We start from the raw sequence: 14,705 nt of genomic DNA, 5'->3' as shown, positions 1-14,705 counted from the left end.
ACATTATACGGTGAAAGGTAAAGCTTTATCAGTAAACAAATGTGCCTTGTCTAGAAAAAATTTAAAATAACTAAAAAGAAAGTGTGTGTGTATATATATATACATTCCGCAGGGGCTCTCAACCGAAGGCCATATGGTCCTGTTGCAGTAATGGGATATTCTATGGGGCATCGGAAGGAAATCGTGTGGAAACGGATAGGCGCATGACAAGTGGTTAAGAAGGTCACACGAAGCTGTGAAAGCAATTCAGATGTGAAGAAATAAAGCTTTTGAGTCAAATTATGGTAAAAAGAATACGACTGTTAAAATCTGGCAAAACTGCCCCTATAGGCAAGGTCAACTTAACACACTGGCCCGTCTGGGCATGGCTGAGGAACCTTATTTTCAAATAGGGTCTACATGGTGAGATCTGGTGCTTTGGTGATCTCTCTCCATTTTTGAGAGTGAATATGCAAATATGTAAACTGTTACTTCCAGTACTTCCAGCTCAGTATGAGGCCCCGGAAGCATCAGTGTTTCCGCAGGATCACTGCTGTTGAGACGGTCCTACATAGAACCACTCAAGAGGGAAGTTAACTGAACTCACGCCCAGGGGTTTGCAGATTTAACTGATCCTTGTGTGCGCGAGCGTGCGTGTTTTTCTTTTCTTTTTGCTATAAATTATACACATTAAAAAGTTAATTAAATATATAAATAAATTTAATTTAATATATAAAAAAATAAGTTCAGTAAATAGAAATTCTCGCTCCTGGATGACGTGGTTGACCCTGATAAGACGGGGTAGGCTCTGGGTGGAACGGGGATCATGGAATAAAAAAAGTTGAGAACCACTGGTATACAGTATTGTATTACATATAAAGAAACATCATTGAACTATGTAGAATCGCTGCTGTCACCTACCAAATAAGAAATGCTTTACAAGTGTTGGGATTCTCCGATTAAAATTGATGATTGGTTTTTTGATTGATGTTGTGCATAGAAAAAATAAATATATTATGAAATATATTAAAAATATATATATTTTAACAATAATAATTGTTAAATTGTCAAGTTTGCTTTAAAAATTTAACAATTGTTGTCTGTATGAGCTAAATTAATATCAGTAAAACGCGCAAACGTAATTCACATAGACTTCTCAAATTTTTTAAATAGTAAAGGGTATATCATTAATGCCTATACATGTAAATCAATTACAAAAAGCTAGGGAGGTTGTGCTCTGCGCATGTTACTGATGTTAATTTACCGCATACGAAAAACAACTGTCAAAATTGTGAAGCAAACTTGACGATGTGGCTAAAGTTTTATTGCTGGTAAAATGTAAAATATTTGTTAATACCATAATATATATATATTTCTAATATGCGGCACATCAATCAAAAATCGATTACCGAATGGAATCGGAGTATCACAACAGTTGTATTTTTCATTTGATAGGTGACAGCAGTGTTCCTGTTCAAGGATGTTTCTTATATAATTAATATACAGGTTGGACAAAAAAACTCCGTAGAAACTTTGCAAAACTGTTTGCAGGGTTAGCATCGCTAGGTCACGGGAATTTTTAAGGCAAAAAAAAAATTACTCAAAAACATCCGATAGGTGGCGTTGACGTACACAAGTCAAATGAAAGATACGCAAATAACGAACAGAATGCCTCCAAATTGGTGATTACAGAAGTTTATGTTCCACACACGGCCACCTACTCTGTCTAGTTATTTTAAATATTTTCTAGAAAGCACATTTTGTTTTATGAAATTTTATTTTTACCTGTTTATTGTTTATGGACAAGAGTAACTAAAAAAAGACACTGTTTTTTCATAGTGAACAAGTTTTCAAAGTATGGACGTTTAGAGTCAACGAATGACTGGGTATGCTTCCCGGTGCACCGAGTCTTTTCTGCTGAGCAGAGAAAAAATTCCCTAAAATTATAGGATAAGCGTTGAAGTAGGGTTGCAATATATAATTCCTAAACGTAGACATGGGGGGGGGGGCGTATGTGCATTCATCTTTGACTATGGTCCTTGCATATATTCTCAACAAAAGGTATTACATCAGTAATGAGCGACAATTGTTTCTCAACCAAAACAGAGAACCGCTTTTAATATATATAAATTTTTAAAAGGTGCTTCCCAACAAAGGGTATTTATTAATTATTGGCAATGAGGTGAAGTGCTATGATTAATAGGAGATGGCGCTTGAGGAAATGCCTTATTTTTCACCGTAGAAATCCGAGGAATTCACAAGGGCTACATAATTTTAGGGTTCCCTCCAATCAGGGCTTTACATGAGCCCCCCCCCCCCCACTAGAGGCAGATTAGTCGCTTTGTCACCTGTGGGCTGTACAAATATTGTCTCCCTTACTCATTCCAGTTTGGATTTCTCGACTACCCATTGCTCCAAATTAGCCACCTGAACCTGTAGCTCGCTTGGCAATCCCCACGGTAAATATGTCTGTGCACCTAAGTCACCCCTTTTGGACGTTCACGTGCTTTCGTTCTGACCCTCTTGGTCACTTTTCATCCCTCGTTTACAGATCATTCTTTTGGTCACTCACATCCTTGCACACTATCTAGGTCATGGGTTTTGAATGTAAAACGATTTGTGGGATGATGATAATGAGACCAAGGTTATTGGTTATATCATTACGTAGTACTTTATTAACACTTATTAGTATTATTAAACATTTTATAGTGTAATCTTGGCTTTAGGTACCACCCCTTAATTTATATATTTATTGTCAGGAAACCAATAGTCTAATAATGAATTTGAAGTCTCGAAGTTGTTTAGTCATCCAAGTGATCGGATGTGTTTAAAAGACACTATCTCGTTAAAAGGTAAAAGAAACAACAGATTTTTTTCTGTGAAAGGTCTGTATGTTCGACACCTTTTTAAGGGTTCCATGCGGAACACCAAAAAAAAATGTCACGGAAAACAAAAATGCCACGGAACACCAGTTAGAAACCCATGGTTCATTTGATCAGCCACGTGCCCTAGGATATATGTTAGCTAAATTCAACATTGAAAAATCTCAATTGAACTCACAGTGAACAGTAAGCCGCTCAGTTTTGGATTTATGGCTCCATCCGGCGGCATTGTGACCAGCGCAAGTGTAATTGCCACCATGCCTCCTCGATGGATATTGCACGTGGTATATGGCATCGTTCGTCTCGTTCATGAGTGCTTCATCTCTGTACCATCGGACCGCTGTGAAATTTTTAGGGTTTCCATCGATGGCCAAGCAGGTAAGAGTCACCGGTGCGCCACCTTCCGATACAACTGCTGATGAGACATCTAGTTTGACCACTTGTGGATCTAGAATCATACAAAACAACATTCTAAATCAGTTTATACTATTCAGTTACCACCATGAGGTTCATAAAACAACAGTTTCGGACTAAGAAGGCGTGCTACAGTGGAATTAGATCCTCCAGACGTTTCTTTCACATCTGTGAAGGGAATATTTTTGTGGTGGGAGGAGTGAAGAGTCGCACTGTGATCTTGATTTCTGATTGAATGATTGATGACCCGATTCACGCCCCCATCTTGTGCGGGAAATTCATCGCAAACAATTCAACGACGGATAATTCCGTCATGAAATTCACTGAGTGAAAAATCATCGACAAGTGACGTAGTAAGTGGGGCACGGTAGCCCATGTCGATAAGATACTCGTTTAAAGTACCAAAGGATGTTTAGAGGTGTCTCTAGTTCGATATCCGATTCGTCCTTGTCAGAAACGTTCCTGGCGCTTTGGGTGCAAAAAACAAGGTAAAAACCTAACAACAGAAAAATATTGCTTACAGCACAGAGTCCCACACTAAGTGGTTAGCTCACCAACCTCTCGGTAAGTATTAAAAACAACTGTCATTCGGAGTTAGTTGTAGGTCCCACTCTAATTAGTCCTCGTGTGCAGAAAATGACCGTTTCGTGACAAAAATTATCGAATGACGTAGTGAGGGACGGGGTATAAGCCTGTGAGTGAGCCAGTGAGCAAGCGAGTGAGTGAGACATTGACCAAGTGCTTCAAGGAGTTAGTTGAGCAGGTGAGTAAATGAGCGAGTTGATGAACGAGTGAGTGAGTGAATAAGTGAAGTGAGTGAGCAGGTGATCACGGATCAGCAGGACCACGGATCTATCTCCTAAACTATCACGACACGAATGAGTGAAGGAGTCACTTATTCAGCCTTCATACGGTTATTCAATCACTCGCTTGGTTACTCAATCACTAGCTTATTCGCGCACATGCGCTCGGTCATTCACTAACGGGTGATGAACTTCCGTGAACTTTCCTCAACGGTGATTTTTCCCGGAGAATTGTCTTTCAGTGTCATTCTGCTTGGCGGTGATTTGTTTGAATTAAGTGAAGTGAATTTTTCGTGAATCCACTCCCATATGAAAAGAAGTTCAAATTCCACTGGATCACGGATCTTTATTCCCTGAACTATCCACGACAACGGCCGTGGAAACCTTCGTATAATTTCACAAAATATATCTTTTGATAAAGACCTTGCATGATGGGAACAGAAAATAAATGATGTAATGACGTCCACTTACATAGAACGTTTAATACAGCGTTCGTCGTAGAGTTTCCTCGTCCGAAGGCGTTTCTCACGTGGCAGTTGTAAACACCAGAATCGTGTCGTGATAAGTTGAACAGAGATAAAACTGCAGATAGCGGATGCCTCGTTTCCAACCTCTGGCTCGAATCTCTCTGTAGTCGGCTCCCGTCTTTATACCACACAATCTCCGTCACATCCGGGGGATTCGCATCGAAAACACAGGTTATCACGACGGTCGATTTCTCTTGAACCGTTACTGTACCATCTGGAGTGACGAAAACTGCCGGCGGATCTTTGTGTGGAGGAGAAGAAATGAAAGCAAGAGAATTTTTAAGGCTTATCACAACTAACAAATAAAGATAATATTGACACATGAAATACGGCCATACTTGGTTACAATGACATCGAAGATTCCGCGAAATTTTGTCGTTATCACTGAGGTGTCGGTATAACCGAAGTTGAAGTTTTTTGACAAAAACAATATGATAAGGTGCACTCAAATATTGTGCATGAGTATATTCCATTTATGATTAAGGATACTAAAATAACTCCATCGACGAAAAATACTGGACATTTGGATCATAAATGCAGGGCAATTACCACCAAAAATATGCAAAATTTTCAGGAAACTGGTTGTTATGCAGAAACGATGACTAGCAAAGGAAAATTAACATTTGCCTCCACGGTGCCACCTATATGTTATATGGATGATTGTTGAACCCACTAATCAATTTACTTGTGTTGTCTGAAGCAGCTCTATGTACTTGTTATTTAATAAAATTTCCGCCGGACACATCCATCCTTCGGGGACACTTTGATATCTATCTGAAAGATGTGAAGTGGGAAGTATACGGTCTCACAATATTCAGTGCACGTTACCGTTCAGCATATATGTTCTAAAGAAGAAATTTATGTTTGCCACTATAGCGTAGTGGTAGAGCTTTCGCCCAGGCTGCGGCTCGTATCCCAGTGGAGGCACATGCGAATTTTTCTTTCAAGTCATCATCTCTGCATAACAACTAGTTTCCTGCGTATCTTGTATTTACAAGTGAAAATGGCAGCCAGATTCCTGTAGCAACCGAAGACAGGAATTATTTTATGTGTTTAAATTAAAAATATTATTTTAATATAAATATTTTTATTAATATTTACAAAAATTAGAAATAAATTTCCAGTGATATTCAGAACAGTGCTTATATCGCCTATGAGCCAGAGCCTGGGTGTCATTCGGTTTCGTGAACCTGGACAAATGGAGAGGATATCGTTCTTTACATGTCACTAATAGTTAGCAAAATTGCCAAATATGGCTTATAAGTAACCCTTTCGAAATACTATGATACAGGACTCCCTGGGCGGTCAGCGGTCATGTCTGAGACATATTTCATGGGAAAAATAACGAACATGACAAACATGGGAAATGAATATTTATAGTCAGTCATTGTAAAAGAACCAATATTTTATGAGAATTACCGCCATCCCCTTCTCTAGTAGATTTCTCATTAAGCTTCGTTGGAAAAATGAAAATGCGAAGATGAAAATAGAGAATGTCCCGTGTGTGTGCCACGTGAAAGAGCAAACACACAGAACGTTAAACATGAAATAAATCTTTCTTTCTTTTTTTTTTAATATTAGGTATCAACAGAACAACGAACAAACATTACTTCGATATAACGAGCTGTAATTCCAGAAATTTGTTGGGAAAAACGCTGTAGAAACACAAGCAAAAGTGACGAAAAATATGTCGTTATATACGAGTTCATTTCGTAATCATCAACGTAGTCAGTGACATTCATCTATATTATTCGCTATGGGAATCAGCCCAAACGTCCAATTATGGGCGCTACGGAGAGGTGTCGTTTCAACGGAGGTCGTTGTAACAGACTTTTAATATATAATAGAGAAACTTAATAATTATATATGAACCGTCATCGAGCCCGCATTATTTGGGTACCATAAAAATAGCATCGGATGGTTATTATGCAAAGGTAAACCCAACGCAAATCGATCTTTTTCACCGCGATCATTCATCCATTTGTAGCTACACAATAATGGATAGGGTAAGGAAACTTTTCAAAGAAAAACCTTTTTTAGGATTTCTTATTTCCTCATTTTTCATTTTTTTTATTTCATTATTTTCGTTATAACTATTTTTTTTCTCGCCCATTTCAATACGTTAACGTTTATTTTTTATTTAATAAATAAATATATTTGCACCTATTTGTCCGATATACTTCGTTCTTTTTATCTTTCTTTCAGGTCAAAAGAAATGAGAAGATTTACGTGTATCGCAAGAGCAAAGATGTCATAGGGTCGAGAGCATTTTACTAGCTTTTAGCTACTGCTCTCTTCCCTGTCCCAGCTTTCTTCACCATATTATGAATTAACTATTTTCTACCGTGTCCTTCCAAACATTTTTTTCCTTCTCTTTGCATTTTCTGTCAAATATTGTAAATATGTAATTTAATTGTAAACTCTAATTTGTATAGCATTATTGAAATTGACTGGGGACAAATAAATTATGTTATGTTATGTTATGTTATATTCAGAGAAAACCTCGCCCTTTTCTTTTCTTCTCGGTGACAGTGATTGAATGTCACTTAAGAAACCCCGAGAACTACGAGGTCGCTCCGAGATGAAGGAAATGTCGCTCTCCCGACACAGTTTTTGACAATTTTCTGTCCGCGACATGTAGTTCATGATTGATTTACAATGGAGAAGAAACAAAAAACGATTAGATCGGGTAAGAATTTTTTAAATATATTGAATATACGGAGCATTTTCGAAGGTGATGAAATTTCCAATATTATTTCTAACATTAAAATTAAAAATAGAGAAAATTAAATTGAGATTTTTATGTTTAACTCCCCGCAAAAATAAGAACTTCTGGGAGTGTAAAAGTTGAAATTTTTATACGGCTATCGATAAAAATAAATTTAATTTATTGAAATTTCTGTCTCTTTCTATGAAAGTGGGAGAAATATAATTTGTAAAATAAAAATTTATCGAGATATCAATGATTGAAATTATTGATCTGTGAAATGTTTTATGTGCTCACTATGCAAGTCATAAAGAAGATGAAAGAGTGGAAAAAATTAAGAATTTCAATCATCGATATCTCTGTAAATATAGCTCCTGATATTATGCAATAAATTCACTTCAGTAAGACAAAAGAAACTGCAAATTTTACTGACTTTTTTCCCCCTTTTAGATAAAGCCACATTCGTATTTCTAATAAGCATTCGAAAATATTTGCTTCCAATATCTGCCCAGCTTGACCCAATATTCCTTGGCGAATATTTGCTTCCAGGACACTCTCTTCGTTGTGACTGCTGGCGTTCTTCGATCAATGCGTAGGCAGACGGACTGGAAATTCGGGAAGGAAGGCGTCTCCATTGACTTGGGGGTGGAAGCTGGAATGTAGTAGTCGTTCTCTTCGACCAACCTTCCAATACCTTCTAGCATCTAACATTAAACGATCATTTCCAATGGTTGAGCGGCCACATTACTTGCCAATGGCCAACCTTGGAACGGATTGAGCCAACCTTGACACGAGTGTAATCCTGGCTTCTATGGCAGCATTTCAATTCTTATACTGCTCCAAATACAGTCAAGCTCAGATATCACGAGTTCCCAACGAAATTTCGTAGTTACACCCAAGATCGACGTTTTTAAGATAGTTTCAAGACAAGAATATAATCAAATACAATCAAATACTGTGCATGAAGTTGTTATAATATAACATGTATAATAGGCCTTTGATGCACATGCTACCAAGAAGAACGAAAACATTCCCCTTTCAAACAACCAATGAAATTATTTGTAAGATTTTCACGAATGTTAACAATAATCTTATCTCATTGGTTGTTTATGCTCGAAAGTGGCATGCTTTCGTGATACTTAGCAGCATGCCATCTATCTATTTTTTCAACGTTTCTGCTTATATCAGTAAAACAACAGAGAATTATTGCACCAATTGCTCAATGTGATGAGCTTTAATTCGAGAAGTTTCTTGAGAAAATGTCATACAGACACCAAAGAAAACATGACAAAAAATATGCCGTTAATATTCAAGGTCGTGTGTGCTTTTCCATCTGCATTATAGTCACCGTACATTAACATTATTCTCAACTGGAATCAGCCGGGAATACCAATTATTGACGTTGTAGCTGGAGCGTCGTTCCAACCGCGAACCGCGTTCACTCTAACCGAGTATGACTATTCGAAAGTTTACGAGTTAATTAAACTACCATTTTATAATCAAAATAAATGGATTATTCTTTTTCACTCTTTTCAAAAAAACCCCTTTACATCACCTTTTTCCCCCTGGTGTTGTTATTTTCATTAATATCGATAGTTTTTCGTATGTAAAACTTCGTTTAGAATCCCTAAATGATCATGATTGTAAAATATGCACTTACAGAGTACTTCCAGAGTGGTCGCTTGCAGCAGCGGTGCCTCGAGTCTCTTCCTGAGAACTTCGTTGATTCCCTTGCAGAAAAACTCTCCCTTGTGATCGTACCTGGACCCGACGAGCACCAAAGAACTAGATGTCCGATATGTGCCATCGCTCATCAAGTCCGTATTAGTGGAAGGTTGAGGCTGTATCACTTCGGATCTGTTATACCACGTTATATTAGCCGGGGGTCTCGCACCATCTACTGTACAGGTTAAGGTGACCATTTCACCAGCTACTACTGGAGTAGTTGGACCTCGTACCGTCAAAGACACTGGTCGGACTGGAAGTGACGGGAAAAATTAAAAAAATAATCAAATATTAAACTTTGCTAAACGTAACACTAAAAATGTATTGTTAAACTAATTCTGAGAATCTAAATCTATCTTACTAAATCTTGTAAATATTGTGAACGCAGGAAAAAACAATTGAGACCACTATTGTTCGAAATAGATGATTAGAAATCGAGGTATTTTTGGGATTGTTTTCTCCAGAATTCGGAAATGTGCAATTTAGCTGGTTTTACCCTTTCAGGCCTATGCATTTATCATTGGAATTTTCAGAATTTTTTGCATTTTTGATACTTGAAAAATGCATTGGAAACATAAATGTCCGCAAATATTTATTTCTTCAATTTTTTTTTTGCGACGAAACAGTTCACTTTATTCAAATTTTTTCAGCCACGATTATATATATATATATATATGCATGGTATATTTATCTTCACATAAATTTTTTTTCAAAATTTTAATTAAGTTCTATGTAATAAATCATAGTTTTCCCGGAGACACTTTCTCCTGGAAGCGATCTTAAAGAAAATATTCCTGAAAGAAAATTTTAATAAAAACTTTGTGAAACTAGTCGGAGAAAATATGTGTAGGTCAATCTCAGACATTTTTTAGAAACTTCCGAAAAATGGCCATTTTCTTTAACGTGCCATATTACTTTAGTCACAAAAACCAAATTCCACGAGAAAAGACAAGATGCTTTATCCTTATCCACCCACCAAACTCATCAGACATCGCAGCATTTTTTCATCTTTTCTTTTTGTCAATATTATTGATGTGTAAAATTACCTGGCAAAATTTATGTTGTGAAGAATGTACTGTTAACCCTTCCAGTCCCTGATGCCACAAATGTGTGGATTGCTGCAGAATTTTTTGTTGTGACCTCATGGAGTTGGTCGCAGCCACAATTGGTCGCGCCACAAGCTTGTGTTAAGTGCTGCCCTCTAATGAAAGCCCTCAAAGTTCATATTCCGCATATTTCTAACTCAAAACATACACAATCCGTTAAGTCAGGGCTTAACTCCAACTCCATGAGGTCACAACAAAAAATTCTTCAGCAATCCATACATTTGTGGCATCAGGGAGTGGAAGGGTTAACAGTACATTCTTACGTCTTTCTTTGACAACATAAATTTTGCGAAGTAATTTTCCACATCAATAATATTGACAAAAAAATGATGGAAAAATGCTGTGATGTCTGATGAGTTTGGTGGATGGATAAGGATAAAACATCTCGTCTTTTCTCGTGGAATTTGGTTTTTGTGACTAAAGTAATATGGCACGTTAAAGAAAATGGTCATTTTTCGGAAGTTTCTAAAAAATGTCTGAGATTTACCTGCACATATTTTCTCCAACTAGTTTCACAAAGTTTTTATTAAAATTTTCTTTTAGGAATGTTAGGAAGGCCGTGTAAATTCCGTGTGGTAAGAGTTTCGGCCAATTAATTTCATTAAATTTCCGCCTTTATGGCATCGTCATCCGATCCGATCTTCTCTGCTAGACACGAGTTTCTAGATTTAAATTTCACGAAACCCTCGAATCAATAAACCAAGCTGATTCATGTCATATCTAAGTTTTATTATTCATAGGATTTTTATTATTAATAGGCGCATTACTACCATTTAAAAAAAATTGTAAATGGCATCAATGCCTGAAATTTAAATTTTCATCAGCCTTTTGGACATTCTATATCAGTGCTTCATAATAACCAGTAATAGGAGAGATTTCACGTTGTGTCCGTGAGCTTGGATGATAAAACAATCATGTTCTTTGATCATTTTTGTCGCGCCAGGGTCATTTTCTGCACACGAGTGTTAGTTAGATCGGCACCCACAATTTATTGTCGATTCCGAACGGCAGCTTTTTGATTTTAATACTCACTGGAGAGGTTGGCGCGCTAACCACTCAAAGCGAAATTTCCTGAGGTAGCAATCTTTCTCTGTGGTCCTATCTTTCTGTTGTACCCCTGTGTCAGGAAAGTTTTCTTACAAGGACGAACCGGGTATCGAACTCGTGACACCATTCAGCATCCCTCGGTAGCTTAGGCGCGTAACTGATCTACCTATGCTAACTGCGCCCCAAATATGTTCTTGTTTTTGCATTTCTCGTGCTAGACATTAATATGTAGAGGGTCTTCATATCATCGGCTGCACTGGTTCAGGTAACACAGAAAGTTAAGAATCCCTGCCATAAGTCTGGACATTTAGTAGACGTTTAACCTCCCAGTGTTGTCAGATTTTTTTTTACCTTTAAGCTGCTCCCATCACATATGCACAACTGCTCCCATGACGTAATACAAAGTAATCTCGGTGGAGAAACAATCTACAATGGTCTCTAATGCACTAGAACGTCAAAAACGTACTTTCACACACATACGGTAGTAAATATTCAAACACAAAACAGCTGTTTCGATGCTAATATAGCCTCTTCTTCAGCGGCAGAAATTCTGTTATAGTACAGCCTACTCACTTGAATAAAACACGTGGTTGAAAAACTGTTTTGGATGTCACTTACCACACTATTATAGTGTGACAACGTTAAGATGACAGCGTCATATGCCACTTATATCATTGTATAGAAAGCGTACTGATATGCATTTGCTTTTGTATTTTTTTTTTTCAAATTCTTTTCTATTCTCTGACAGGTTGCTTTTTGTACCGTATATAACCTCTCGCATCCTTCATTTTTTTTTTTTTTTAATTCTATTGAATCTATGCAACGCCTGCATATGATCGCCATCTATCTTTCACAAAAGAAAAACGAAAAGACAGGATTTTACTTATTATTTATTAACTTTTTTTTTCGCAGAGAAAGAAACATATTTCCGACTATTTGTGCAACTATAAGGTTATCCTTATCCTAAAAAAATCCGGAGGTTCTGCCGAAACGTGAATTTAAAATATCGTTCTGAACTTTGTGATTTGTCATATACAAATACAACGCCACAACAGGCAAATTGCCCAACGAGGTGGCTGACTTAAGAATATCATGGATCCCCGAGCCATTTTTTGGAGGCCCTACCTACTACTACTACACCACACATGCACCCCGCCCACACTCCCCCATAACCCCTCAACGAATCGGTACATGCGGGAATGTGCGTGTACGTGTAGTGAAACCTGACGTGAAGTTTTTGTTGTTTCTCTGTAATGCTTGTTATGTGTAGTGCTGCCATCTGCCACTAGTTTTTCTAACTGTGAGTGAAGTGTTATGATTGAATGATTCATCGTTGTAGCACTGTTGCTCTCTGTGGCGAGACTTTTTAACGGGGAGATCGGCTCGCATTTGCGCCTTGAAGTTGGGAACCACAGAAAACCAACTTCAGCCGACCACCACTGTGGGATTCAAACCCGGATCCTCGCATCGCGAGGTGATTGTTAAAGTATATATTTAGTTTTTTTGTGTTTATTTATTTTTCATTTCATTTTTAATGGTCGTGTGTCTTTATTTAACCGATACTGTGATTTTATATGGACCTTCATTTTACTTATTTTGTATTAACTTATGTTAGTTTTTATTTTTTCGTGTTTTATATCTGTGTATTTCATTTTATCCGATTTGATTTCATTGAATTTACATTTCCTTGTCTTACCTTTCTGTAAATGGATTGTTTCTGTAGCTCGGTATATATTCAAATAAATAAAGGGTGAAATAAAATGTTATATCACAGAAAGAACAAGTTAAAAAATGGTTCTTAATTAATGTAATAAAACACAAAATGTCCATTTTCACACGTTAGTGATTTTTTTAAATATAATCCCTGATAAATTGAAGAATAAAAAAATAATACATTCACGTATTGAATGCATATCACTATTCATAAAAAAATGACAAAAAATAAAATAAAATTCTACACATCTATATTTCAAATCCATAAATGTAGCGAAATGCATCACGAACAAAAATCCATTTAAAATAATAATAATGGAGGAAAAAAAAAATTACGGCTGGGCGTGTTCGGTGATATATTCATCGAAAGGATTAAGGTTAATTCGAAAGAATCGGAACTGAGAAGGTACGTATATATATTTCCCCAGCGTCCATCAATGGTCTTTGAGCAAAATAGAGAAAAAAAAAGGAGGCTGCAGAGTGACCTGGGCTTCACCTGGTCACACCCTGTTACAGCACGCAACGAGAAATAAATCCTTAAGAAATGAATATAAAGTGAACCGAACCAAAAAAGAAAAAAATGAATTCAAGGGAATAAATACCAGTTTGACTAAATATAGCCATGTATTATTTATAGTTAAGGAAACGTTCGATTGTGTGGGTCTTTTAGTTTCATTCCTACACGTTAAAGAACTGTTTCGAATGTAATCACACGATACCTTATACATAAAAAAAAAAAGTTGAATAAAGTACTTATTTTTTTATTATAAAAATACGAAATGCGGTGTATTCTTATGTATCGCAGTTTATTAATCATTCATAGCCAAGGCAATTAAGGTTAAGTGTTGAAAGTAAAGTATGTATTTTTAATCAGTTAAAGTGGTTCTCTTTTAGCTTCTTAATCTTTTGTTGTTGTTATACCTTGAAAATAAAGGTTTTTGTTTTTTTTATTTCTTTTGCGAAAGATTAGCTTCTCTGCTTGGTGTTTGTTGGGAATTCGTATTCATCTTGTTCCGTGGGAAAATTATACGATGGGAGGAGAGAGAAGAAGTAAAATAAAGTCGATTCCTCTTTATCCTTTTTCTTGTCCGTTTTGGACTGTAACTTGTCTTGTTAACAGAAACAACGGATGATAAAGTGTTTTTTTCTCATTTTTGTTTTTGTTTTACTGTGGTTATTCGAGTTTATTGAGTTTTTTTTTTTCCTGTGTTTATAGCAAGTTTTGTCTTGTCTATTTCATAAAAAAATTATGAAACAGAATTATTTAACGCATCCCTGATGTTAAAAGTTTGAAGTTCGCAGTCTTTCCGTTTAAACGTGATGATAAAAATTTGTGCCATACTAATATGTTACTGACAGTTTATTGCTTCAAATATACAGGGTGTTTAAAAAAGAATCATCCGATTTAGGAAAAATTATAACTATTCAGCTTTTAATCCGTTTTGATCGAATAATGTATAGGTAGAAAGAGGGAGACATCGAGTTTTACGCAGTTGCCGACAGGTAGCGCTAACGCTCTTCCTTCCGCCGAAACTTCAGTGTTTGTCAATATGGCGACTGCACAACAGAAATCGTTTTGTGTTCTAAGATTCGCGAAGTGCGAGTCCGTAACAACTGTTCATTGTGCTTTTCGTCGACAATACCCTGGTGTTGGACTTCCTACCGCTCAGAGCATTAGGCGATGGTATAAACAAGTCTGAGACACGGGGGTTGTCTGTGTAAAGAAAAATCCCCTGGCCGTTCCCGTATGTCATATGAAAATGTGAAGCGCATCCGACAGAGTTTCGCACGTAGTCCACAGA

General features: G+C 36.8%; 1 protein-coding gene across 1 annotated transcript in view; it reads right to left on the bottom strand.

Annotated features, from left to right (window-relative positions):
• Positions 1 to 14,705, bottom strand: part of LOC149075682 (B-cell receptor CD22-like) — a 105,084-nt gene that overhangs the window by 24,314 nt on the left and 66,065 nt on the right. Inside the window, exons 4-6 of the mRNA XM_089243170.1 lie at positions 8,973 to 9,290; positions 4,550 to 4,846; positions 3,040 to 3,309 (exon numbers count right to left, since the gene is read on the bottom strand). Of these exons, the coding sequence (XP_089099296.1) occupies positions 3,040 to 3,309; positions 4,550 to 4,846; positions 8,973 to 9,290 (885 nt within the window). The remainder of the gene's footprint in view (positions 1 to 3,039; positions 3,310 to 4,549; positions 4,847 to 8,972; positions 9,291 to 14,705) is intronic.

This window comes from Pholcus phalangioides, unplaced genomic scaffold, assembly GCF_987345545.1.
Source record: "Pholcus phalangioides strain wild (caught in Gottingen) unplaced genomic scaffold, Ppha-v1.0 ptg000015l_1, whole genome shotgun sequence".
NCBI lineage: Eukaryota > Metazoa > Arthropoda > Arachnida > Araneae > Pholcidae > Pholcus > Pholcus phalangioides.
This window is presented reverse-complemented; position numbering and strand designations above follow the sequence as displayed.